Source organism: Falco punctatus, assembly GCF_963210335.1.
Source record: "Falco punctatus genome assembly, chromosome: 7".
NCBI classification, from domain to species: domain Eukaryota; kingdom Metazoa; phylum Chordata; class Aves; order Falconiformes; family Falconidae; genus Falco; species Falco punctatus.
The window spans coordinates 69,426,012-69,452,386 of NC_137587.1; the positions used below are offsets into that span (position 1 = coordinate 69,426,012).

General features: G+C 41.0%; 1 protein-coding gene across 5 annotated transcripts; it reads right to left on the minus strand.

The window, feature by feature from the left end:
• Positions 1 to 26,349, minus strand: MORF4L1 (mortality factor 4 like 1). 5 transcript variants are annotated; one of them, XM_080395020.1, is made up of 14 exons: positions 26,201 to 26,349; positions 21,584 to 21,630; positions 18,466 to 18,533; positions 16,546 to 16,611; positions 16,042 to 16,128; positions 15,227 to 15,307; positions 12,533 to 12,595; positions 7,161 to 7,186; positions 6,478 to 6,566; positions 6,068 to 6,169; positions 4,405 to 4,493; positions 2,972 to 3,144; positions 2,527 to 2,611; positions 1 to 719 (listed from the first exon to the last, which is right to left on the minus strand). In XM_080395020.1, the coding sequence occupies exons 1-14, from the start codon at positions 26,238 to 26,240 to the stop codon at positions 635 to 637; spliced, it is 1,101 nt and encodes a 366-aa protein (XP_080251146.1). In that variant the 5' UTR covers positions 26,241 to 26,349; the 3' UTR covers positions 1 to 634. The 5 variants fall into 5 exon arrangements, with proteins under 5 accessions (XP_080251146.1, XP_080251148.1, XP_080251147.1 ...); XM_080395022.1 differs by lacking the exon at positions 16,546 to 16,611; XM_080395021.1 differs by lacking the exon at positions 12,533 to 12,595.
• Between the last annotated feature and the right edge of the window lie 26 nt (positions 26,350 to 26,375).

Consider the following 26,375-nt stretch of genomic DNA (forward strand, 5'->3'; position numbering starts at 1 on the left):
TTTGAAATTAAAAAAGTTTATTTGAAGATTTGTAAAACAGCTCTGTGAAAGACCAACGTTTCCAAGACACTACAATATGATAATGCATTTTCCTATTGTTAGAATATAAAAAAGTCACAGTCCTTCAACTATCTAAATAAAAGCTTACATTTATAGAACAAACATTTTACTTGCCATACAAAGAAAGTAAATGGGTTTCAAAGTCAGACTAATCAATAGCACCAACACTAGGTGATCACAGCCCTCAGGGGTCCAAGAGGCCGCGTTTGTCATTCCTATGCAATAAAGCAGGTTAGTGAGGCAAATCTTAACAGCAAAACAGACCTACGAGCACGGAAGAGTTCACGCAATGAAATACCGTAACGCATTCTTTTTACATTCCATTGAGGCAAACAATAGTAGCAAGCCAGAAACACCAAAGAGTTCCCGTTAAAACTCCAAGCTTCCATTTCGGGACAACAAATCTTCAGAACTTACAAATGCCAGCTCTATTTTAAACACACAACTTTATTCACTTTATGTTTACATAATATGTGCAATAGAGACATGTGCAATAGAAAGGTGAAGAACAAGATGTAGAAGTGGACAGTATTACAAGGATCCAATTATCACTTCACTGTAAAGCAGCACAGTATTATACTGCTTTCCGGTGATATTCAGGAGGGGCTACTTCATAGTCGCTGGCACTAAACAACGCAGAGGAATTCTTTGCTAAATACCTACGAAAATAATAAAAAGACTGAATTAGTTTCTTGTTTAAAGTCACTGTTGTTTAGCAACAGGCAAGCAAATCATGAGGTGTTTGCTGAGACCATAAAACCTGATTTCAAGAGTACAAATCAAACCTGTATCTACTAAAAAGTCATCTGTAAAGCAATTAGAAGATTTGACAGCTCATGCAAAAAAAAAATAATCAATTCCAAACAAGCTGTCAAGCAACTCTGGCTCCAGGTGAGCCCAGAGAGGTTAAGATTACCAGGATGAAAGTTTACATTTGAGGTTCAGTCAGCTGCTGTATCAAGAATTGATTTACTAGTGGTTGTACTCAAAGGGGTAGGGACACAGAATAGGACACCATAAAGTTCTGTCTGTACAAATATGGAACTTGAACGGCTAAATGAATGATGGCTAGAGCAAAACGAGCAGGGGTCAACTAAGCACAGTAGCAGAAGACAAGCATTATATGCCACTAATTCTCATCAGATGGATTCAGGGATTTCTGGTCAATGCACTGCCCTCACATTTCCACCTTCACAGCTGAAAGCTCTTTAGCACTTGCATTTCAGACTGACCCAAAAGACTATGATCTACCAAGACTCTGGGACTAGTCCAAAGCAAGTTTGCCCTGGAAATCAGGCTGATCCATTTCCAGCTCTCCTGCAGAGCCATCTGGGATTTACTGAGGGTTTTCTTTCAACTTCCAATAGCTTACCCATTCACAGAGGCAAGAGCCGGTATTTACTGCCAAAACAGCTTAATGCTTTGTTACTCTAATTATTTACAAAACTGTACTTCCAAACACTATCACTAGACCACTAAAGCCTTGTATGAAAACACACAGAACATTTCTCCGTGACATAAGCACAAACGGAAGTTTACGGCTTTAGTAAATCTGACCAAGAAAATATGCCAGTACAGCAAAAAGCTGCCCCGATGCTGTGAGCTGGCATGCAGCTGAACAGGTCCACGCCACACACCTGCCCCTGTGTGTATGTATACATAAACTGCAGAAGCATAATACTAAGTTACGCCAGTGTGGTACAGATGCGTGGAAGCTGCTGAAGTCATGCTCATACATACATATGGGGGAACACAGGTATGACACCTGACACTAAACTGAATTTTAATTCCATTTTAGATCCTTACATTCAGGAAACATTTAAACGTGAAATAAGCAGCACGTGACTTCATAGTTCCTTCTAGCAGTGAGGGAAGTATTTCATCACCTGTCTGAAATCAAATGTCTGATTTTCTTTTTTTTTCCCCTTAAGAAACATTTAGCATTACAGTCTTTGTTATTATTTAGGATGGTGTTTTCCATCCTAAGTGTAACATGTATACAGCACCACAGGAGTGCACTGAAACTACAATAGCAGTCTGTCTCAGAAAGAACATTAGTTAAGGTTCGTAATTCTTTAACATTTACTCAATTGTTGTTGAGTAACCGTTGTGTAATTTAACAATTTGCTGTAATTATCATCTGCTTTTTATAGCAGCTACAAATAAATGCTGAAGTATTTATTTTGAAACAAGTAGCAGACTTGGACAGTTTAAAAGTGCAGACTAATAGTTATGTAAACAAACATCTAACTAGCAATAAGCTCAGCATAACTGGAGAGAAGTTAAAACCAGTCTTACTTGTGTTACTATAGAGCAGAGTTTGAGAAAGCTTCACTGCAACCTTTGAAGATACCACACAGCCCCAAGATTGTTTATAGCCACTGTTCACTGAAAATAGGCTGTATTACAACAGCCTGTGCTTATTGAACTTTTTCTTTCTTGCTGAAAGACTTTAAAAGTACTTACTTTAAGAAGTCATGCAAATAGTTTAACAGCAAAGCCAGACTCTTCTCATCAAGAGGAGTGTAAGCAAGCATAGCTCCAATTCGTACTGTTTTAAAAGAAGCAGCACATGTTATAGTTGTTGTTTATAACTAACAAGTATTAAGTACAGTCCAGAACCTTACAGTCAGCACATAAAAGCAGCCCAGGGATCCATTCCAGTATATACAAGCTCACCTAAAGCAACTAGAATATATATATGTATATAAAAAAATAGTTGAAAATCTATTTCCATTCCAAATCCCTGAATGGCTCTGAACATTTTAGGTACATGGAGTAAAGAAAGGATGAAACCATGTTTCATAGTTGCTTGTCAAATTGCTGTAGTTTTTTCTGCACTCAAGACAGGAAAAGGAAGCATTTGAACACTTCTAACTGGCCTTCTGCAGTCTCTGGAGGTCATACTCACCAAATAACCTCAGTAGGTGCGGGGCACCATAGACTTGAGACATCGGAGCATCTGGGTGATCTGCTAAAATTTCAGCATACTGGGGCCTCTCAAACTTGTACAGCAGTTGAGTTCCCAGCATGACATTGAAGTATTCTTTAATTCCAGCCACAACTTCATTGACTGCATACTCCCTGGTAAAGAGAGAAAACACTGCAAAGCCTTGTTCTGATGACTAGATGGATGCAAGACGAGACTCGGCTTGGTAAGTCCATCAAGCTTGTAAAGATCTTTTACAAACCTTCAGATTTTTCAAGGAAATTTGTCTGGAGACCTTAAAACATACAGCCACAGGGAGCAATGCATTTCAAGACCTCCTTTAAAAATGGACTGTTCTGAACTCAGTAAGAATATAGGCAAATCAAGAAAAGCCTCGCTTTTAGTCATCCACTCAGAAAAGCGAACCCTTAGAGCAGCCCTTTCAAAGCAACAGTATGTATGTATAAGGACACTTACCGGCTCTTAACGTTTTCAACCAAAGTTAATCCCAACTCACACCAGTTTAAGTACAATACTACTATAAGTAATCAGACTGAACTCCTCCTTAATGGAAACGGACCACCTAATATTCCAGGCAACTGACCCCTTCTAACTAGGCCTCTCAGTGCCATATTCCTGCAGGCCTCCAACCTCACAACTAATCGAAGAAAACTGCATAGAAATTAGCAGTGACACTGCACATTTGAGAAGTACAACCCTCACTTCACCCTGCAAACAGATTTACAACAGACATTAGGATAATTACATAAAAGAATATTAAAATACCCCGACAAGTCAATAAATGCACCCTCTTGAATGGAAGAAAATAGCTGCACATTTCTAGTTTCTCTCCCTTTAAAACAGGAAAGCTTCGTTTAAGAATAAACACACCTTGTTTGTTGTCAGGGCTGGACTGATGGGGTAATTACAAATAAGAATCTTCAAAGCTATCACCTCAAAGTAATTAGCTTTGCTCATCTGATGCTTACTACCTCCCTGTCCCCCACCCCTCTACCTCCATGAGGGAGTCCATCCGTACAGTAAGGCTTTGCTCATCTGCTAGGCAGCTTTCTCGAGAAGTTTGTTCAGCTCATACGTAGCAAGTGCCACCAAATTTATTCACTCAACATAGGAAGCCTGAGCTAGAATGAAGGGGTGGAGAACTATTCACTCTGCTTGTACCAGCTTCCTTCAGGAGGCGGCTTAGGGGAAGCGGGGGAAGCAGAAATAACATCCAGAAAGTAGAACCACATTCTTGAATTACATCCACAAAGATTTCTAAACTCCTCAGCCACCCTGGTCTTGGAACATGAAGCTGGGCATGGGGCTGGGACATGTTTAACCGTCCACGAAATACAAGGCCAACAACAACAGCAAAAGAAGTATATTTAAGGTCTGAAATGACCACTACTTACTTGTTATCAGTATTTCCTCGTGATTTTTTGTAGTTTGCATAATCCTCTAAAATGGAGTCAACATTCTTCTTGGCAGGAAGATAAAAGAGCTACAAAAGAAGTAAAACTGAACAAATACAAGTTGTCTGGTTTAGGCAGACATTTGTATCTGCAAGCTAAATTTAAACCAATGCACACAAGGACATTTCTAGAATAAAATTAACAGGTTAAGATGTTAAGTGTTATTAAAAGGAACACCCAACTATTTTAGTTGTGCATCCCAAATAATAAAACCAAGCCATAACAGCGACCTGATCCACGTTTCAATTTAACACTTGTGCTGCTCAACAGCAACCTGATGAGCTCCGCAAGTCACGCAAAGCACACACATGCCCCTACAGACCTGCCTACCCCAGGCCACACAGCAGTTACCAAAGGAGCAGTGACCATTTCGCCTGTTCTTCAGTCTGCTGCTCTTCTCGCATCCACAGGTCAGCACCTGGCACTACTATTGCTGTGAAGCAAAAACAGCCTGCCAAGCACCTGCCGGGAAGTTTCACTGCCTGCACAGTGAAGAATATTAGAGCTACATCAGAGCTCACAGAACTGAAGACAAAATATTCCCAGCCATGATTCATCTTTAATACCATACACAGATCGTCTGTACCCACAGACGCTAGTTAGCTGTAAACAGCAAGGCTCAGTTGTGCAGCAAATTCATATACTTGGGGGATTTTATTTTTCTGAGGCACGGGACTCAGTTCACTTACCTGTTTCCTTTCACAAGAGCCTGAAGACATTCTGGGGCGGGGGAAACCCTAATTCTCCAGAACTGGAGATACTGTAACACAAATCAGTGTTACAAAGCACCTTTACTGCTGAGGCAAGTTTAAGATTTGTATTCACCAAAATAATTCAGCCTTATTCACATAGGATTTGAACAAGATTTTTACATGTCTGGGATTGCAAGAACAGAGACAGTACCTGGCAGCAGCAGTAAGTTAGAGCAGGCAACTGCATCCTATCAAACAATAACAAGCAGTTTTCAACAGTAGCGTTTTCTATGCTTCTTGCCAATTTCAGTGGTGTTTCATACAAGAAAAAAGTCATGATTCAGTAATATGTTTTAAGTTCCTGAAAGTGTTTTATACTTTCAAAATGGCAAGCAAAGTTAAATTCACTGTGTTTCGGGAAGCTTTAATTGGATCCAGGCTGGCAGAAGGTAAGAATCACCACCCTAAGCGACAGCTTTCTGTCAGAGCTGTAGAACAACTTAAGAGACTTGCAGAACTTGGCAGTGAGTCAAACAAACAAGGCAGGAAGAAGGAGCTGAGGCAGAACAGCCCAATAGTAAACTGTTCAGAACATACCAGCAGGCCAAGCACAAATAAAGTTAACACCACACTTAAAGCTTAAATAAGTTGTTAAAATTATTGCCTTTCTAGCTTATGCTTGATTAGACCAGATCTGTTCTACGCATTTACATGCAACTCTGCTGAGCCACAGTCCTACTAACAGGTGACCTTTGGTTAAACCCCAACTGGAATGAGAACTGTCAAGTAAGCCATCAGGCTGCTGTCAAACTCTACAAGAGATTTCACTACCCTGCACTTGAAAAGGATCTACAATCCTAGTTTTAGTGTCCTCACCTATATGTGGCCAGATTGTTTATTTGACAAATTACCTGCTTTTGCCTGGTGATCAAGTCCCAGTCATCTACCAGCCATGGTTTCAGCTCTTCTGGGATTTTCACCTTTACTTCAACTCTGTTCATAAATGTTTCTTCCTGAAAAAAAGTGAAGCCAAACTAATTACTTTCAGAAAACTGTCCAAGCTAAGAGCCACCCATATTCCTTGTTTTTACAACTGAAATACACCACTGGACTAAGGAATTGCTATAGTAATTGCTGTAGGCTCCACAGGGAACAAGGAAATAGCTTGGATTTTTCAAGGCCACTTGGGAACCTTAGTTTTGCAAGTTGTAACATTTCACACTGCCATACTGCAGGACAAAGTATTGCTGTCTATATTTCTGAGCAAAGCAACCCTCCTGTTTTCTATCAAAAATCCTGTGAGAGATTCAGAAATACATACACTTTCAACCGTTGGATCCACTCGAGCCCTTTTCTTCCTAGGAGGCTGAGGAGTCTCACTGGTACTGCTCCCTTCTCCAATTCCTGGAGCTGCACAGAAGACAGATATTGTGCTGCTTAAGAAATCTGGTAAGTCAGTAAGAAATACCAGTAAAAAAAGATTTAGAGGAAGTATTTAAGACTCAGGTTTCTCTCAGGTCATCTTTTCACTTTTGTTTTAAATATTACTTCTGTTCTGGAAGTCCTACATATTTCTGACAGCTTAAACTGCTATATTTACACTTATCTGAAGATGGAGGTTTCCGCACTAATGACAAACCATTATGTCAGCATCTGTAACACTCTTCAGAAGAATTTTTGGAACCAGCAGCTCAGTTTTGCAGGTATGTCACATCTCCATCTCAATAAGAAAACCTGAAGTTTGACTTAAGAAATTATTTCAACAGATCCATGGGGATATCACTTTGCTTTTAGTTTGCAAGAGGTCAAAATCTTGACAGACTGGAACAAGTAGTTTGTGTACAAACCAGAAAAGTATGCATTCCTCCTGACTAAGAGGAAGAGACATCCAAAGTCCAAGAGAAACAACATAAGGTGATATTAAATAAACTTATTTGAGGCAGATTTAAGGTCTTATCCTTCACAAAGGATATCCACTTATACACAAAATAAAGACATACTTACTTTTCTGTTTGTTCTTTTTAGTTTTCCTGCAAGAAGAACACAAATTGTTGCAAATAAAGATAGCCATACTTAAAAGAATTGAAAGTAGAAAGCCAGAAAAAATGTCCACTAAGTTCAGAACAATGAGCGAATACTCAGTGGTCTATGGAGTATGCGGATAAAAGCACATGAAAGAAGTGTCAGATATGACTTAGCATCACAGTAATGACACTACAAGATCTTCATTTATCAGGTTAGAATTCACCATTTTTGGGGGGTCACTAAACTTAAACCTACAAAACCACAGAAGGCACGCCAAGAATACATGAGTATTTAAAAAACCCTCCTGACCAACACTTATGCAAGTAACATCTACAGATGTGTCATATGCAAGTTCTCTTGGAAAACTACACTAGATTTGTAGGTCTTTTATTTCTGTATTTCAGGGATCTCTTGGGAGACAGAATATGGGACAAGGAAACAGAAGTGCTGGGGATTATCAGATAAATCTCAGTCAACTGAATTAACTTCCAGTAAAGTAGTGAAAAACCCACAGTTTTACCACTACAGCAGTAGAGTGAAGTTTGAATAGCACTATCCAAATTACATGCATGAAGCTGCATGGACTGCCTACAATTCCATCACCAGCTTTTGGGAGGCCACGATTACACTTGCCACTTACTAGAAACGTTTGGAACGGTACTAAATAGCATTGTCCATAATATTTACCTTCTTCCAAATGCTTCTCTCAAGACTTACTGTTTCTAATTTACACGCTTCCCTAAAGTCCCTATCCTTAGCCCTTATTTTTATTCCACCTGAAGAACTGTACTTACAAAAAATTTAAAGACACCTGAAATGCAATGTACGTGACATGTAAATATTCAATAGGACAGTTTAATTTGTCATTGATACTCTTGGCCTAACAGGTTATTTTTGTTATTATCTGAACTTTGTGTATTTACTAACCATTTTCAGAAAGTTTAAGAATATTACTAGTCACGTTTCAATTTTCTCACTACCATTAATAGAAATCCAGTTAAACCTCTCAAAAAATTGCACGTTGTGTGGATAAAACTCTTTACCAGGACAAGATTATTTCCTTGGAAATTCACCACTATCTCAAGTGACTCTTGTATTCAGGCTTTGAACTGGGTTTATCTGAATCAGGAAGTAGGTAAAGTTCTTAGGAAGGTCTGAAGATAGGAGTGAGGCTTTTTTCAAGCTTCAAGTCAAACAAGCATTAGGCTTAAACTGTGGGCAGAATAAAAATCATCTCTCTCCAGGAAGAAGGAACAATTGCCAAGTTAAGTCACTGATAACAGACTTGGGTATTGAAGAGAAAATCTTTTCTTCCAAACGTAGAGTAAACAAGGAGGAACAGGGAGTTCTTTCCAGAATTAGTATCACAGATAAAAATAATGTTAAGCATTAGTTTAACAGCAGAGTCTTAAACTGGGACAGGCAATATAAGGTACTTAACTACCGCAATTAAGACAGTAAACCACATCTATGTTACTGAAGCACAAAGTCTATCAAAAACCATTCTAAGCAGTCGCTTGTGGTCTCCCACCTCATTCCTTATATTTCAAGTCATATGCCTCTGCTTCAAGTCAAAGCAGCCATCTGTTTGCAAAGTCTAAAAGACAAATCTGAGTTAGGGAACAAACAGAAAGAGCTAAGGTTAGAGACAAAACATTAGCATTGGGCAGACTTTCAATAGCCTGTACAGCAGACCGGCTGGAATCATACTCTTCACTAGGTGAAGGCAGCTGTGCAAGGTGAAGCGCTGCTGTTGTGTACAGTAACTGAAGCATGCAGTGCACTCAGTATCCAGGAGAAAGACAGAGCATCTGTATCACAGAGGTTACAGCCAACCCTACTGATGGAAGTTGTAGCCCAAGATGAGCAGCACATCTTAGAGAACTAGATTACATTAATCAGACCAAGCACAGTCAATTTGAGATGTACAGCTGAAGAACACCAGGTGTGTTCCTCACGATGGCAGGTAACGCCTTCCTGCAAGGACAAATGGAATGCAAGTCCTGAAGCGACACAAAAATGAAACTTATCTAGGATAGGTTACAACACATTCTTTGGTGCCACTTCACAACTATAATATGAACAGCAAGCCCTATATTGCTGCATAGAAGCAATATAAAAGCTTTCATCGACTTCTCTTTATACAGCAAGTACAGCCGAGCTGCTATACTTCATTCATCTATTTCTCTATTGACTGGCATCTTTCCCTGAAAACTGACCACAAAACTGAAAAACAGCATGGAAGTTTCAAGGAAGCTTCTGTGGAAAGAGTTTTAATTAAAAGACTGAACAGAGGCACCAGGTGCTGAAGATTTCACAGTTCAAACTTAAAGGATGCATCCCGCTGTAGTCAGACACCACCTCCTCAAAGAAGCAGGGCTAGCAGCCTGTTGTGGTTAGAAGCTAACCCAGCCCTCGTTGCAGGGTTTTATTTTAGCAGAACAAAACCACGCAGCTGTAACAAGAATATTGAAGTATTAGGGATCAAAATGTGAGACTGAATTAGAAAGCCAAAAATAAGCGAACTACTGACATAACCATCTGAAATTGTGTAGAAACAAGGCAATCAATAGAAAAACAGTATTACAGCTTACAGAACAGTTCACAACAACGAAATCCTATGGATCAAAGGTGACAGACTCAGAAGGAAAATAAGCAGTCCATGCCACAAGAGCATAATACTGAAATTTCACTTTCAGTACCTGAAACAGGACTGTGCTCGTGCTGAAATGGTAAGACTAAGAAGGATGCCATAGAAGACAGCATACTGAAAGACTGCACTTCACCTTTCCACAGACATTCATCAGAAGAAAGATTATCAAGTATCTGTCACAAAACCTCAAGAAGCCAGGAATCTTTGCACAGAAGAGTTAAGTGTTAATGCTCAGATCTCTAATCTACAGTGTCTTCTGGGACATGCCTAGAGAACTGTCAGTGGAAAATAAAAATAGCTTAGAAAATAAAACTCAGTACAGGCAAGTGGCATCAGGAAAAATCCAACACTTTGGAAGGTTTACTTACTTCACAAGAGTTAGGAATCCATGACGTAGATTAAAATGTAGTGGACAACAAGTATTTTACTCGCCCAAAATCCACGTTGCTTTTAAAGGGACTTAAAGGTCACTTAGAATGTCTCTACAATAGCCGGTTAAGATACGAACAGCAGAGAACGAAGGTAGCTACCCGCTTGGTCTCAGACATTTGAGTTGAATAAATTTGTAAGTGCCAGAAAAAAAAAAGAGATCAGGTGCTAGTTTACTAACAAAACAACATTTGTAACTACACTATATGAAATCATGAAGCCTCTCCAGGTGTATACAACATCTATAGCAATTTAAAAAAGTAAATTAAAAGATTCAAGCGTGAAAAGCAAGTGCGCTGGGAAAAAAGCGTGAAATCACCTACTATTGCTCAAGTAGCTTGGTCACTAAAGCTGTGAGAAGAAGCATTCTGATGAAGATGCAACTGAACATTAGCAAAAGGATAAAAAACAAAGTCAGGATTTTATACACCTATGTCTCCTGTGCCTGGTCAGGCAACCTAACCTTAGAAGACACACAATAAAACTGGAACAGGTAAAGAACAGTTGCTAACGTACTACAGCTTTATACCTGGGGTAACCACGCAGACAAGGGCTTTCTCAAGCTGACAACTCGGCAGGAAGAAGAGGGGAAATGTCATAGAGGTATCGCTAGTGATAAAAGGTGAAGCTCAAAAACCCCAATCAATCTTTCCTCAAAACAGATGAAAAAAAAAAAAGACCAAAAAACCCAAAGCAGTAGACATTAAAAAGACAGGAGTCATCCTCTTTCCTCCCCTCTTCAACACAATCCTGAATTAAATTGAGAACACACTGCCACAAGATGATGGGGATGCCGTAAGTCCTAAGGGTTCAGAAGTTATTAGATAAATATAAGACAGTCCTACAACGGGTTATTAAACCCATCACATGGATGCAGCCTCCAGCTCTGAAGTCCTTTATTACAGACTGCTGGAAGCAAAAAGGGTATTTGGGGGACAGAATCATTCTAGACTTGACTCCCTTGATTATCCTTAAGCACATGTTACTGGCGACCATTAGAGAGCAGAAGAGGTTAGGAAAATCTCTGTCTGGAGCCGGTGTAGCCATTCCAATATTGTTACAGCCCGAGACAACTGGCATGTAGGCAGCATTCATATGCTGCTTGACATTTAGAGGACTTCAAGTAGCTTGTGAGAGCTACTAGCTGTGCCAAAGATAGCAGAGGATGCCACAGGAGACAGGCAGCAGGAGCATATGCTTTTGAGTAATATGTTCAGATTAAGAACAAGACTCCTATTAGAAGAAAAAATAATAACTCCCAAGTTGAGATACTGTTTCGAGAGCATCTCTGATCAGACTGCTCACATATGTCATTTACAAACAGATGCTATTCTCAAATTTGTTATCCAGTGCCACAGCCTCTCTCCAGAATTTGCCCTTATTTTCAAAGCACCCGTTAACTCCAATTGTTTATTGATTTTTTTATTATTATAATTTTTTTGCAAGTTAATCATGTTAGGCCCATGCAAGGCAGCATAAACTCTTCAAAGTTGGAATTCAGCAGAGCTACATATAAAACAGTCTGGAGAAGCTAATACCTGCAGTGTTGTATTTCATTTTTGGCAATCTGCTATAAGCGTACAATTTTTTTTTCTATGATAGCTTCTAGTTATCATAAGATGAATAGTTATTTTAAAAACAAATGTATACAACCTGCATTTCATGCATATTTCTATTTGATCAAATCTTGCTTCAAATAGTCTCAACAGCCTTTTGAGCCAGTTGCTGCAGTTTACAGGAAGTTATTTTGAACTGACTCCAGCCAACATTAAAAATACAGCATCTTAAGGAGCAAGTTCAAACCTGACATAGTTCTAACACCATCTATCATAACAGTCTCGCTCCCAAGACTCACAGGAGATGGTGCCGTTTGTTACCAATTTCCACAGACGCCGGACTCCTGGCCTCAGTTAGCATGCAGACCAACCGTAACCTTCTAGAACTATCCAGTTTCAAAAATCTGAAGTCAGTTGTCCTCCACTTCTTGTTAAAACAGTGGACACTGAATGAATTTGACTACTCACATTGTATACTATCCCAACTGAAAAGGTATAGAATTTCAGAGAAATTAAAACCTGGTAGTCCATACCAGCTTTAAAAAAAAACCAAAATGACATACTGCAGTACTTGTAATTGTTAACTGAACTGCTACCAAAGCTTACATCATTACAACTGAGGACTTTAAGAGTCTCTAAAAGAAATCTATGAAAGCAAGGAGATTTGGATTTCAGGATGAAAATCCTGGTTTGACAATCCATCCTTAACTCACCGCGTCGATATTGTAGGGGTCTCCAAACAGCAAACAGTATGCGCTCCATCTCGTCTGAAAAATCTAGGCACAATGGGGGTTGAGTTAAGGAAAGAATGTCAGACCTAGTGTTTAGCCTTAAAGAGAATCTATTTAAGATTCAAAAATTCACCTTTTTAGCAGCATATTATAGTCTTACTGAACATTCCTGGAGGATAAGTTGTGCTTAGATTGTTATTTCCTTTCCATTACTGTTTGGCTATCTGAAGAATAAGTTTCAAAACATAAGTTACCTTTCCCTTTGTTTGATCCTCCAAGAATGCTACAAAAGGTAAATTTTGAGGCCCAAATAGGTTGACAGCATCACCCTTTTAGAATAGTTGCGTGATTAGTTTCTCCCCCTCCCCACCACCAGTACTTTACGTATCTACAGTGACCTTAGATTTACAACAAGAGAACAATCCAGAAGTTTTATTTTGGAACTGTATTTTGAGGGTTTTTTTCAGAAGCCATCTTGCCTTTAGCTGCAAGCAGGATGCAAGGAGCAGTAGTTTAATCAATAATACATCAGCAATATCACAACCCTGCATCACTGCTAGGGTAAGTCAAAGCATTTCCTCTCCCTCAGCCTCCAAATAGGGAAGAAAACCAGGGAGACTTTGTTGAAAGAAGCACAGGTCTAATTTAGAAGGATGCATTGGATGCTGGTAATGGCTAGAGACTAGGAGCAAGATCAGTGCAACAAGCATATGAGACCCTGTTATAACTTACTCACAACGCAAAACTGCTTTTCTAATGACAATAGTTTTCCTTCTTCCCCTTTACAACTCTGAAAATCCACCATCAAGGAGTTAATTTTTTCAATCAACATGAAACAAAAGTTTCAGAGAATTAGCTTATTATCTGTTTTGCTACACTGGAAACAATCACCCATGCTTAGGATAGTGATGCCAGCAAAAAGCAAAGCCACTCCCTTTTTCCAACTGGTTTCAACCAAAGAGTAAAGACAGACCTGGTAACATGCTTTCAAGCTTTAAAATTATGCTGAGGCTCCTGAGGAAGTAATTTTTGCTGTGTGTCTCTCCCTTGGATACAACATTATCAGGTGTGGTTGAAAGGATTAAGCAAACTTGGATTTCAAGCACAGATTAAGATTTAGCATTTACTCAGCCAGAGAGAACAACTCATCCCGCTGCAATCAGTGTGAACTACCAAGATGACTAAAGCTGACAGTATGTGGAAGCCTCATCCTGAAGTTACTACTGGGATGTTCTCTATAATACAAATTGTAGACGTTTACAATTGAGTCATCACTACCTGTGTCAAAGTTACACATGAAATTAACTCTACTCCCACTAAAATGCAAGACAACTCAAGTGCAACCACCTCATAAGCAGCTGAATTAGTAACGGTCATAACTTAGATCAGTTTTAATTAGATTTTAATGCCATTCCTTAGGAACTGTCCAAACAGATATTTGGTTGGAGTTTTTTTTTTCACTCCCAAATGAAGACAAAAAGGTGACTAGGTCCCTGTCACAGGTCCATCCCGTGCTGTCAGAGCACCCCAAACCGGTGGTTAAAAGCACCCCAGAAGCTACAGCAACAGACCACAGGGGAGCATGCATGCAGCATTATGGCCAGATACACTGGACTCCCATTCCAGAGACCAAAAGCCAATTTACAGACTTGGCTAGGCTTTGACTAATCCTGAAGTAAAATCTGCACTCAGCGTCTACAGAAAAAAAGCCCTGCACCCACTACCACTGCACTTCTCAAATCAATGATACGTATTTCATAACAAAGATGCCCATAAATGAGACATGAAATCTGAGGCTGCTGTCAAATGCTCTTCTTAGGAATTGAATGCATTTCAGCAGCTTCCTCACGAAGACTAGAATCATAAACGAAGTTAGGAGTTCAAAGCGTCACATTAGTAATGACCACCTTCGTAATTAAGTGAAGTACTACCCCAAACAGAAGAGTTTCATGGCACATAAGCAAAGCAGTAGCGCTGTACCGATTGTATGAGAATCTAAACGTAACACCACACAAGACTATTCTGAAAAACAGAAAGGATGGGATGAAAGAAAACTGACAGTTATATCCTGACAATATTTTTTCTAAGAAATGTCTGAGCTTGCTTCTGGTCTCTTAAGATGCAAACCCATTTTTAATCGTATATGGGTTTAGTTTTGTCACAAACAGCAAAACAAAGACCCTTTAAATCCAGTTTTAACAATTGTAAGGTAAGAAGGTAAGGCATTTTACAGATTTTATTCAAAAGTGCTTGCACAGCTTGGAAGAATGTAGAATTCTATGCAGAAACTGATTTACTAAGATACACAAGTCTTATGAGGATTCACCACTTTTTGAGTGTCAGTTCACTAACAGGAAAAATAAAGAGTGCAAAAAAGTACAGAGTGTTAGTGTCTACTCAGTACCTTGACTCAGTATTAAACACCACACAATCCAAGAAAGTAGTTTTAATAAAATACTTCCAACAAAGCCCTCTTTGGTATCACAGAAGTGAAACACAGCTTTTGGATGAGTTGTGTCAGAAGTAACAGTTTAGCCTGCAGAAGCGTTCTAAGAAAAATACTATTTAAACATCAATAGTAAAACTGACAAGCAAAAGTTTGGAAGGATTTTTGGGTGGGGTTTTGGGGGTGGGTTGTTTGGTTTGGTGGTTGTTTTGTAATAAAAAGCTTCTTACACTTCAACATTTTTCTGCTGCAGACCAGAAGTCTTCTTGCCCGGAGCAGCACCTCTCATCTTCCCCTCTGCATATTGTTCCCTTTAAAAAGAGTAAATTCATAAATAAGACTTTAATGGAAGCAGCAGCTTGCTTTCCCTCAAAGGTGACCAGGTTATGGAAAACACTTAGTGACTCTGTGAATCAGTGTGTGTCATGAGCAGGAACAAATTCAACTCATTGTCAAGAAGATTTAGGCTTCATACAATGCTCGGTAGCATGAACACCCGTTTCCTCCCCCTCCCACCATCTTTGTTATTCTGAATCAGATGGAAGCAGCACACTGAAAAATACAAAACAACTTCTCAATAAAAGCATTTCTATTAAAAAAAATGCAAGATTAGCACTCATAAAAAAAATAGTAATCAAGGTACTTGGAGGCATCCTGAAGCTGTCTGAGAAGATCCTTACTACTTTAACAATGTATTTTATAGATACTGCACAAGGGTCATTTTTTTTTTTAGCCCCCTAATTTCCACATTACAGGAGGTACTTCCAGCTCGTCAGGCTGCCTGCCTTCGTCAACCCACCCCTCCTTAAAACCTCAAGTCACCATTTTACAACTAAGTAGCAGCTTGCTCTTCTGAAATGCTAGAGGACAAAGATCAGAAGACCTCTGTAAGCCAAAGCACCTCAAGATTAAACGAACTTTATGAACACCTCTTGAAGGCATTTTTTTTTTTATAACTCACTAACTTCCCTTAATACATAGTTGTTGGGTTGAAGTTCTACAGAAAAATTGTTTACTGACAAGGACTTCTAACAAAAATACTTACTGATTGGCCTTTTGAAGTTCTTTTTGTTTCTGCAAATTGGTATCCACGTATTTGAGCACTCTGCTTTCTGGAACCCATTCATCCCAGCTGAAAAAAAAATTTAAAAAATCAAATGATCATTCGAAACCATCACATAATTGCATTCTACACGCAACAGTCAATTAAAAGCTTCACGGAATTTGAGACTGAACTCTGCTTTTGTGTCAAGTCATGGACTGGCACAAATGGAAGTGTAAATTACCAAACGCATTCCCCACTGACTGAAGCTGTTAACAATTTTTCTAGGGAAGTGTAACCCTCAGTAATTTCCAAAGAGTTTCCCAGACTTGAAGGATGGGCAATTTAGGAGGGAAGGGACTGCCTTTAATTTAAAAGAAGCATAAAAAAAACCCTGTACGCTTACTAAATTATGGGACACCTGCAGCCGTAACTATATCATGAAGCAAGTTTCCTTTATCTATTCCAACATTTTATAGGTTAACAAATTCAGCAATAAGATCTTACTGTAAGAAGAAGAGCTCTGATTTCTGTCTGTGAAGGAAACCAAGATGGCATGAATATTTGAAGAATCTGAAGTGAACGATTTAAGAGAACAGGTGTTGGGGAAATTGCCATTACGAGCAAGAATTCCACTTTGACAAAGAGTGGATAATCTGAGCAATCTGACAATTTATTTCAAATAAAACACATTAAAAGTGGCCAAGTTATTCTGAAGTACGCAAGTTAAAGCTTTTCTATATATATAAAGAGTTCTGTGTCATTTTCATTTCATGGCAATAGCTGCCAGTCTTGGAACATCAAGTTGGCAAAACCAATACTACTACAGGAGTAACAAGGTCTTCAAGAGTGTTAAGAAAAGGCAAGCTTAGCATCCAAAAGTTAGAGAAACACATGTCCAGCTGTATACATACTAAGATTATGTTTTTAGGACAGTGCTTTGGTCAGATATTTAAGCCACTTATCTTACTCCTGCCTGTACAGCTGCAAGAGACCTTCAAAAGAAATGCTATATAGCTGTGCGGCACATCATACTGTACAATGAAGAAACTTTTTTGGTATCCTAACTGTTGATATTTGGAAAAAAAAAAAAAAAAAAGAAAAAAAAAAAAAGAAAAAAAAAAGTCAAGCAATTAACACGTAACAAAGGCCCATAATTACAGAAACCAAAATTAAGGAGTCATATTGCCCCAGTTGTCTAGATCTTGCAGCAACGCCACTTTTAATGTAATTAATTGGAAGCTTGAAGGCAAAAAAACTCAAACAGCGCAAGCAAGAAAAGCAGGAGTCACGACATCACTTATGGCACCCTTCATGGGAGATAAACAAGGAGAGGAAGTATCCAATTTATGCTGCCTCATTAATATACAGCAGCCACCATAAGAACCAATTACACTCCCTGTAACTGTCAGTGCTTACAATAAAACATTTATCTGTCCAAATGGCAGGGAGGGTGTGTGGATGCATTTAAAAAAGTTACATACTACAACATGAAGTTCAGCTTGTAGTCATGTCAGTGAGATCAAGATACTAGTGACTAAGAGTCTTCACTCGAGAGTCTGCAGCATTGAAATGAAACAAAACTGGAAAGTGCTCTCTGAAAAACTTCTGGAGGCTGAAGAGCTGAAGATTTTAATTGCTAAGAAAAAAACCCAAATTCTACTTTTCCTAAATTCAAAACCTAGCGGCAGAACAGAGTTCAAATGAAAAAAAAAAAAAAGACAAGTACATAAATGCAATAATCTCATTAAACTATTCACCTTCAATGGGTTCAACATTTATTTCAGAGACACCTTTATTCCTCAGCAATCTCTCACCTAGAATCCTACCGTTTTTACAGAAGGGAAAAAGTATCTCTAACTTCACCTTAGCATGAGAGGCAAGAAGTGAAATATCGCCTAAACCTGCCCCTGTAAGGGACTAAAATAGACAGCCTTTCCCATTCTGAATGCAGCCTTCAGTAAGGCGTGCTTCTCCACGTCTTGGCTGCCAAAAGTGGTATAAAAGTAAAGTACACCGTGCATTTGAGTAGGGATTTTTACTTCACCTCAGTATGGGTTGCTTCTCCTACGAACGCTTAACAAGGAAGTTTGCATACTAGGTATTTTTGCCAGGGAGGAATTACAGTAACTATTTCCAAACTTGAACAAACAGAATGCTATAAAGCATTCCCCTTAGTCTACTGACACCCTAAGCTAGTCTGTCCATACAACCAAAGCCCTCAAGGAAACGGTTAGGCAATGTTTTCTTTGTGTCACTGTAACATCGGCTTATGTATAAAAACCATTTAAGTCAATTTTAGAAACACTCTCCAAACACCACTGACATGGTAGTGCTAGTCCATCAAGCTCACATTCAAACTGACAAAGCTTGCATTTTCCCCATAAAGGAAAAGGAAATACTGCTTTCATTTTACATGATACTTACTTTTTATTCCAACCACTGTAATGGATAAAGTATTTCACTTGCTTGTCCTTTATGGCAACCTTTACACACTGAAACAAAGAGGAAAGTACAGTCAGTACCAATGAGAACAAAGAGATCTGCATGAGTTTTGCCTTTTTAGCTTTCAGAGTTTAAGCATGCAGAGATTTCCATGCAAGCGATCCAAATATCAGCAGCTATTTCACAGCAGAAAGGAAGTTCTCTCACACAAATTACTGCCTATTTACGAATTCACAAGGGCTAGGCAAACAAGCACCTCTGCTCAGGTATCCAAAGGGACACCTTCGTTCATGAGAAGGATCAGAAACCCCTGAGGATGACCAGAAGAGTAAACAAGCAGTCGCTTCACTACCCCCAGGTTAGCCAGAAGCCATTCCACTAGAGAGCTTGTTCACATGCAGGCCCCTACCTCACAGACAGGTAAGCTGACTGAAGTAGAGGAGTCTTCAAAAGTAAAATAAGTAATATGGATCTCTACAGCCAGAGAGAGCATTATATTCAGTAGAAAGAGTTGCAGTAAGGGCTTCTTCTAGGTTAGGAATGTATACACGATGTAAATAAAAACAGTTCTTTCCATCAAAAGACTGGCCCATGAATACAGTTAACCTCGTCATACACTGATAGTTAGGCGAGACCATTAAAAGAGGGAATGTACATTACAAGGTTGCTCCGAACTGCTCCACAATATCATTCAGAAACGCTGCTCTCAAATTTTTCTGCCTTATGGTTTAGCACGTTCCTACTCGCAGCCTGCAAGACCCTGCCTTGGCTCGGAGGAGTATGTTCAGGTGAGCTGGAACAACTGTGCACACTGCCCAGTAACAACACAATCATACTCATACCCCTGCAGTCTAGCATGCAAGAGCTCAAGTCGCCACATCTATATAAAAGGAAAAAAACCTCACAGCCAGAGATACGCCTCTTCCTGAAGAAGAAAAAAACCCCCAACAAAACAAAAAAACCAGAAAATAGCCCCGAAAGGAAACTACATAACCCTAGCTAGATTAATTGTGCCCACCACACATCCCTGAGCTTCTTGGCTATACCAAATTAAATACCAAATTAAATCCACCGCTTTAACCAGAAAGTTATCAAGTCTCGTTCTGGAGATGCTGAGATATAGATGCCACTGTAACATGTTAATAGTGAAATAATGAGAATCTTGTAAAACATGAAGAATCACCCTCATTGGTCCTAGCTTTTAGTGTCTTTTTAAGGATTTTTTCCATTGAAGTAGAAAATTACTCACAGAAGTCATAACTGCTATTTTCCTGCCATGCTAATTGAGTCGCCTCTAAGTATTTGAGAGGGCAGAACCTTCTGCTATACAATGTTTTCTCAGGACCACTGTGGTGACCTCAACGTTGTATACCCTCTTCAATTAAAAAAAATCATCAAGAGAAGAACATCATATTGCAGTACTAATGTCCAAAATGCCACATAGGGAACTTAAACACTGTCTCAGCTAGACTTGCAGCTCAGAGTAAGGATATCCTAATCCTGGTTTACATCCTGCTGCACCAGGGGCTCATTTTGACAGGCCTGAAGTTAAAACCAGGACCATGTGCTTAGAAGTGTCTATTTCTTTTGAAGAATATAAGAAGTGAGCACGATGTAGAAGATTTAAATACTTTTCTATACCAAAATCTTTTCCTTCCTGCTGGAGGTTGGATGGGTCTTAAGTGAATCTCCTTGAACTCTGCATTGCATGGAGATGTACACACAGTTGCTGTTTGCCATAATTTCTCACACTACTCTAAAACAAACAAGTGCTTCTCTGATCATCTTGCCATGGGAAGCCAAGGATATGATCATCGGGAACATAACTTCCGTATTTAGAACCACAGAAAAAAAAAATAGATCAAAGGAACAGGAGGAAAGCTGAGGTTATTACTCATCACTACCTACAAAGTACCTTTGTAAAATTAAACCCAGTTCCTTTTGCCATTTCAGGAACCCAGAAGGATCCAGACTTAATATAAATAGCCAGCCACAAGCTATCCTGCCAACCAGGAAATCCCTTCTAGCACCACGCTGGCGGAGCCAGCTCCTGCAACACTCATCCCGCCTGTGTGTAAAGGAGAAGAGGGGCACAAGGCAGCAGGGAGAAGCACACACCACTGCAGCAGCTCTGGGCTGTTTTAATTGACCAAAGAGTTAAGATTGCTGCTAACAGAAGTTTGTTTCCACAAAAACAGAAGCCTTGATTACTCTCCTCTCTGTACTGGCACCTGGGCAGGCACTGGCAGAAGCCAACACTGAGCATACATTCACAACACACTTGTCCTCCAGTTCTACAGCAAGGGAGAGAACAGAGCAGGATTGCTAATGTGAAAATGTGTTAGACAAACACATCCCCTGTCAATGCTCTGGGCATGATTTTAACATTAGAATGATTCTCTCCTGATAGCATGAAAAGAGATGTCAACTATTTCTAGCTGCCTCTCTACTACTACCTCTCCGAACTTGTCCCATCAATTAACATTTACTGATGTTAAAACCTAATGGATTTCAGTATCTGTTCAAGGTGCCCCAGGAATTCCTGCAAGTCTTCTAATCCACACAGCTACAAAAGCCTTCTTTTTTTTTCCTCCAAATCACAAATTCGCAATGCATGGTTTCTGTGGTTAAAAAGCCAGAACTGAGAATGCCACTTCTGTTGTCACTTTAATCCAACATTATCTTCTGCAGCGTTATCTTATTTGAAGACCACTGATTGTACTCAGCCACCTACACCTCTGAGGAAGCTCTAACTGCAGCTAACTTACTAGCTCATGCATTAGCACCAGCACCAACTCCTACAGGCACAAATGATCTCCAGTGTTCTGGGAACACAGGTGTATCAGATGTTCAACACATAAGACCACTCAGACATTAGTAGTTTACCAGAACAGCTGCATAGTACCAATGGCTTTCTGAAATTTTTCTATAATATAGAATTCCAGGATTCAAAACTGATTTCATACATTATCAGGGTTTCATTCCTTTTAGTTTCAATCCTTAATCCCATCTAGCGAGGCACAGCAGCTAAACTAACACAATTGCTTGTTTCCCTGGGGAACAGCCAGAACCCTCTGCAGCAATAAGCAACCACACATACCTTTGCTTCATAAAGGAGAGGTCCATGAAAACAAAGCACTCGTTCACCTGGAAGAAAGTTGCAGATAAACATCTTAGTACACCACCAATGTGCCACTTCTGTAAAATATGTCATCAAGTACAACACAGAATGAATCCACTGTCAACCTAGAAAGAAATTCAAAGGCAGATACTGATTTGAGAACGCAGGCTGGCATTTGGGAAGCAAATTCACTTTCGTACAAAAAAGGATCAGAGCTCTGATTATCTAGGTCATGAAGTAAAGATTCCCAAGGACCCCTCCGAAGAGCACTCATGCAAGGACAGCTGCAGGCAAACCACATCCAAGCCTGCCCAGACTTCTGCAGAACATCTGATGACTTCAACCAACAATTGGCACCAAAACGTACATTCCTGCCCATACGTCCAGCCACTGCCAACTCAAGTTATAGACACCCTCGCACTCCGTTGCAAGGCTGGCATGGAGAACTCCTTCAAAGCCTTGAATTTCAGATGCAGACATTGAAACACGCTGGCTCGACACAAACTGGCTACTTCGGCCCAAGTACTCAAGCAGTAAGCAGGTAAAACCGTCTTACTGTAAAGGATTCTTTAGTCTCCGTGACACTGCATTTTGATTCAGAGCAGGAAATCAGCTCTTGTAAGTGATGTCACCTCTGCCTCTTAAGCTTCTGACATAAATAAAAGCAAGTGCCATTAGTGCTCCTTTTCCTGCAGGAAGTACACCACCTGGCATTTTAGTTCAATGAAGCCAGGAAGAGAGAGACCCTGACGTTGCTCCCCCATCCAGCTTGTGGGACATAGAATGCCAGGTTTGTGCAACAGCAAGAAAAATTGTTCACTGTGGTTTTTAAGTAGGAAGGGATTGTTCTTGAGCCTGGATTTTTTTCCCTCCTCAATGGCAAGGTCTTCTTGTGCAGTGACGTTGTGGGAATGTGAAAGTACTTAACACAGGATATCTGAGTACAGATGTTTCCTTCACGAAAACTGCAGTGCCTCACATTTTCAGAGACAAGCTGTGCAACACACAGCCAGTTCTTGCCAGTATTTCCAGGTCATACAGGACAGAAGAGAGCTGCATGTCACCATGTGCAGGCTGGCAGTACACACACGCAGGTATTGCTGAGGGACTGGGCTGGGAAGGCAGCACGCAGCAGCAGGCAATCGTGCCCTGACCAGACCTCTGGATACCTTCTTCCTCATGAGCAGCTTGGGGACGACTAGGGTAGAGGAAGGACCAGTTCACAAGCTCCAGGTTTAAAAGAACCCTCCACTGTAACTTTTACTCTGCTCTTCAGAACAGCTTCCTGCATATTCAAGGGCTAAATACAGTCGGTGGCACGCTGTACCCCTTTGACCCTTGTGAATCCTGTACAATTCTGGCTTTATTTGCCTCTAACCCAGACACAGCACCACATTGATGAAACTTTTACCCAGATAGGCTCTAAACAGACACTCACTCAGCAAACAGCAATGGAATGTCCCCACATCTCAATATTTTTTTTTTTTTTGTGAGGTGGCAGAGCAGTTCTTGCGCTCGTTCCCAAAACACACTGCTGGCAGGGTCAGTGCAGTTATGCAGTTTATCAGGTGGCTGATGACAAACCACCTGATTTTGCCTGAAACGGATGAGGGGAGGATTCAGACACACCATTTCACCACCAAGACTGCGAGACAAGCAGACACAGTGACAGCCTCTTCAGCCAGCACAGCTGCTATCGCATTTCATCTAACATATCCAAAATCTGATTGAATGAGATGCAACTATGAAGTTCCTACTTCATTCCTGCACTGACTAGAAAGAATTGCTTATGTTTTAAGATTTCATTATTATCCAGTCTGTAGGAACCCATGCCCTCCATAAAGCTGAAACAAGTATCCACAGTAAAGTCTAAGAACACAAAACTAGGTCAGAAATTTATTTCAACTTGCAAAATGCTTTTACGTGTCAAGAAACAAGAAGGTTTAGAAAAGTTCTCACAGAAATGCCCATTTTGATACATTCAGTACTTTTTTTTTTAAAAGGAAAATTTCTTTATAATGAGGGCTGACAAGGATCAGTAGTTACATTATCCTCATGTGTCGTAGCACTCACTAGTGCTACTGGAAAACACATCTCCATTTCAATTATTGTGCAAGGTCTTCCTAGGCAAGATGTCGACAGTTAACAGTAATTATTTGTTTTTAAAACACACAACATGTATTTCAGTTTTGCAGAAAGGGTTCCTCTGTTTTCATGATAACCTAACAGGCTCTTGCTCCCTCACAGCTTACTCCAGGAGTGCACAAGGCCTCTCCTCACAACCTACAGACCATGCTTTCCTACACACCGCTACCGCTGTGGTGAAACACCCACACCTATTCCTTAGCCCAAAGACAACATCTACAGATCAGCTCTTTAGCTGCAATAGCTAGTAGAAAATACCAGAACATGCTGTTACCACCCCTGAATGCCAAGCTACACAGTGAGTTTCTGTTGCATACGAATGGCTGGCACCTGGCCAGCACATACTGCTCCAGCATCAGCTCAGCTCCGAACGGGAACGTCTCCTGGCCTCACCCCACCATCACGGAGCTTCATGCAAGGAAAAGCTCGGGGAGGTCAGAATTCAACTGTCCACTCCTTCCAGCGTTTTACAGTGCAGAATATTTATAGAAGCAAGAGTTTCTCAATCTGTGGATCAAGGATACAGCTACCAAGGAAGTCTTCCCATTGGGGTCAAGAACTGCCTTAAGCAACTCAGAAGCTGAATCTGACATCTGAGACTCTTCTGTATTTGCCTTAAAAAAACCCAGTAAATCAGTGTCAAGATACAGAACACCTGAGTACCTACAGCTTTTAATTCATAGTTGCCCCAATGCTGATCTCATTTCTCATGCCTACCTAAAAACATCAGTCTCAATTTTGAAGGGTACTCTTATCTCTAGCTTAACATTTAGGTTTTCACAGTAAATTCAATCTCCTCCTCACCTTTTGCTTTGTGAAAAGCTCCTATATGGATAACTTCTAAGTCTACCTACCACTCTTTGATGTGTGTTTAGCTTGAAAATCTACAACTAAAGTAGTTCTCATTTGTCACGCTGTGAAGAGCCACAATAAAGCATTTTGAGTTTTAGGCCTGCAGGAAGCTTTCTTCACATCACTTTTCTCCCTTTTAATGTTACAGCTGAGATCAAACACACATTATGGAAAAAAGCCTAAAAATTTTAACTTCTGTACTAAATTTAGGTTGCTCATATTCTCACAGCTATATCAGTCTGGAATTCGACTTCAGTTTTAATTTCTGCAGTTCACTCGATTTCACGTTTATTATTATAACACAAATCATACATTAAAATCTTGATTATTTCTGCAGGTTAATACCACCATTGGTATTAATGCATGGCATGGAGTGCTGATGCACAATGGAACACGTTCTGACACAAGCAACCACGAAGCACATACAATTACAGCGCTGTTTAAGCTACCCAGAACTGCCGGCTTCCAGTCATTCTTCTGCGACCTGTGCTTTTAAAGATCAGTCACAATCATGTGGAAAGTCCTGCTTAGAAACCCAAGCAAGGGACAGGTAGAGAGGGAAGTGGGAAGTATGTCTTAACTTTACCATTGCCTAGCATTGGTATTTTTATATATTATTATTATATATATAATATATTATTATCAATCACAACCATTACCTAAAAATAAAAATATATGTAAGTCCCATAAATAGCATAACCCTAATTCACCTAAAAAAAAAATACAGCATCTGTGGGCTTTGTTGTAAATATGGATCCCAACAGGATTGCCAGCTGTAGTCCAATACTCTGAACCTTCCTGCATGAGGACCCCTAACTGAGCTCCCTTCCAAGGGCCAGTAAACAACCACCATGTTTCAAATTAAAGAAAATAAAGATCCCGACAGACTTGGGAGATTTCAACAGTTTTAATGCCAATGAACGTCCACGCCTGCAAGAAAACGAAGCATATTTAGATTACCGGGGGAGAAGGAGGGCCCACGTCTTACTGGTAGGGAAGACGAGGAACAGGAAGAGAGACAAAGCCTGCGGGAATTCATTTTTCCACGTCTCCTCCCGCTGTCAGGGCCGAGCGGGGAAAGGAACCCCGAGCCGTGCCCTGCGCGGAGGAACCGCGGAGCCCGGGGCGAAGGCGGGCCTGCCGGGGGGCCCGGCCCCGCTCCCTCAGCGCCAGGCGCTGAGCCGCCCCCCGCTGCCCTGCGGGGAGCCCGGCCGCAGGCAGGGCCGCCCCCCGGAGCCCCGCTGCAGACGGACACTTGTCGCCACGTCAGGGCCCCCCAGGCCGCCCCCCGGCCCCGCGGCTCTCCACGGACAGCAGCCGCGTTCGTGCCCTAAGCGCCCCCCGCCCCTTGGAGCCGCTCCCTTTGTTCCTCTTTAGCCCACCCACCGCCGCCAAACCGCCGGCAGCAGCGGGCTGAAAGCGCCGGGGGATGAACAGCGGGACCCCCCCGCCGCCTCACCGGGGCCCGGCCCTGAGACACCGCGGCCCGGCCCCTCCCGCCCCCCAGCCCCGCCGCCCGCTCCCGCCCCGGCCTCTGCCCCCCCCGCGAGCCTCCTCACCCCAGCGTACACCGCACCCCGACCCCCCACCCGCACTCACCCTCCTGGAATTTGGGCTTGGGGTCCTGCTTGGGCGCCATTTATAAGTGACTCTCCCTCCTCCCGCCCCCTCCCCGCGGGGGCCTCACCACCTCCGCCGCATTCTGCGCGGCCGGCCCCAGCCCTCGCCGCCCCGCGCAGGCGCGCTGCCGCCCGCCGCCCCACCCCCGCGGCAT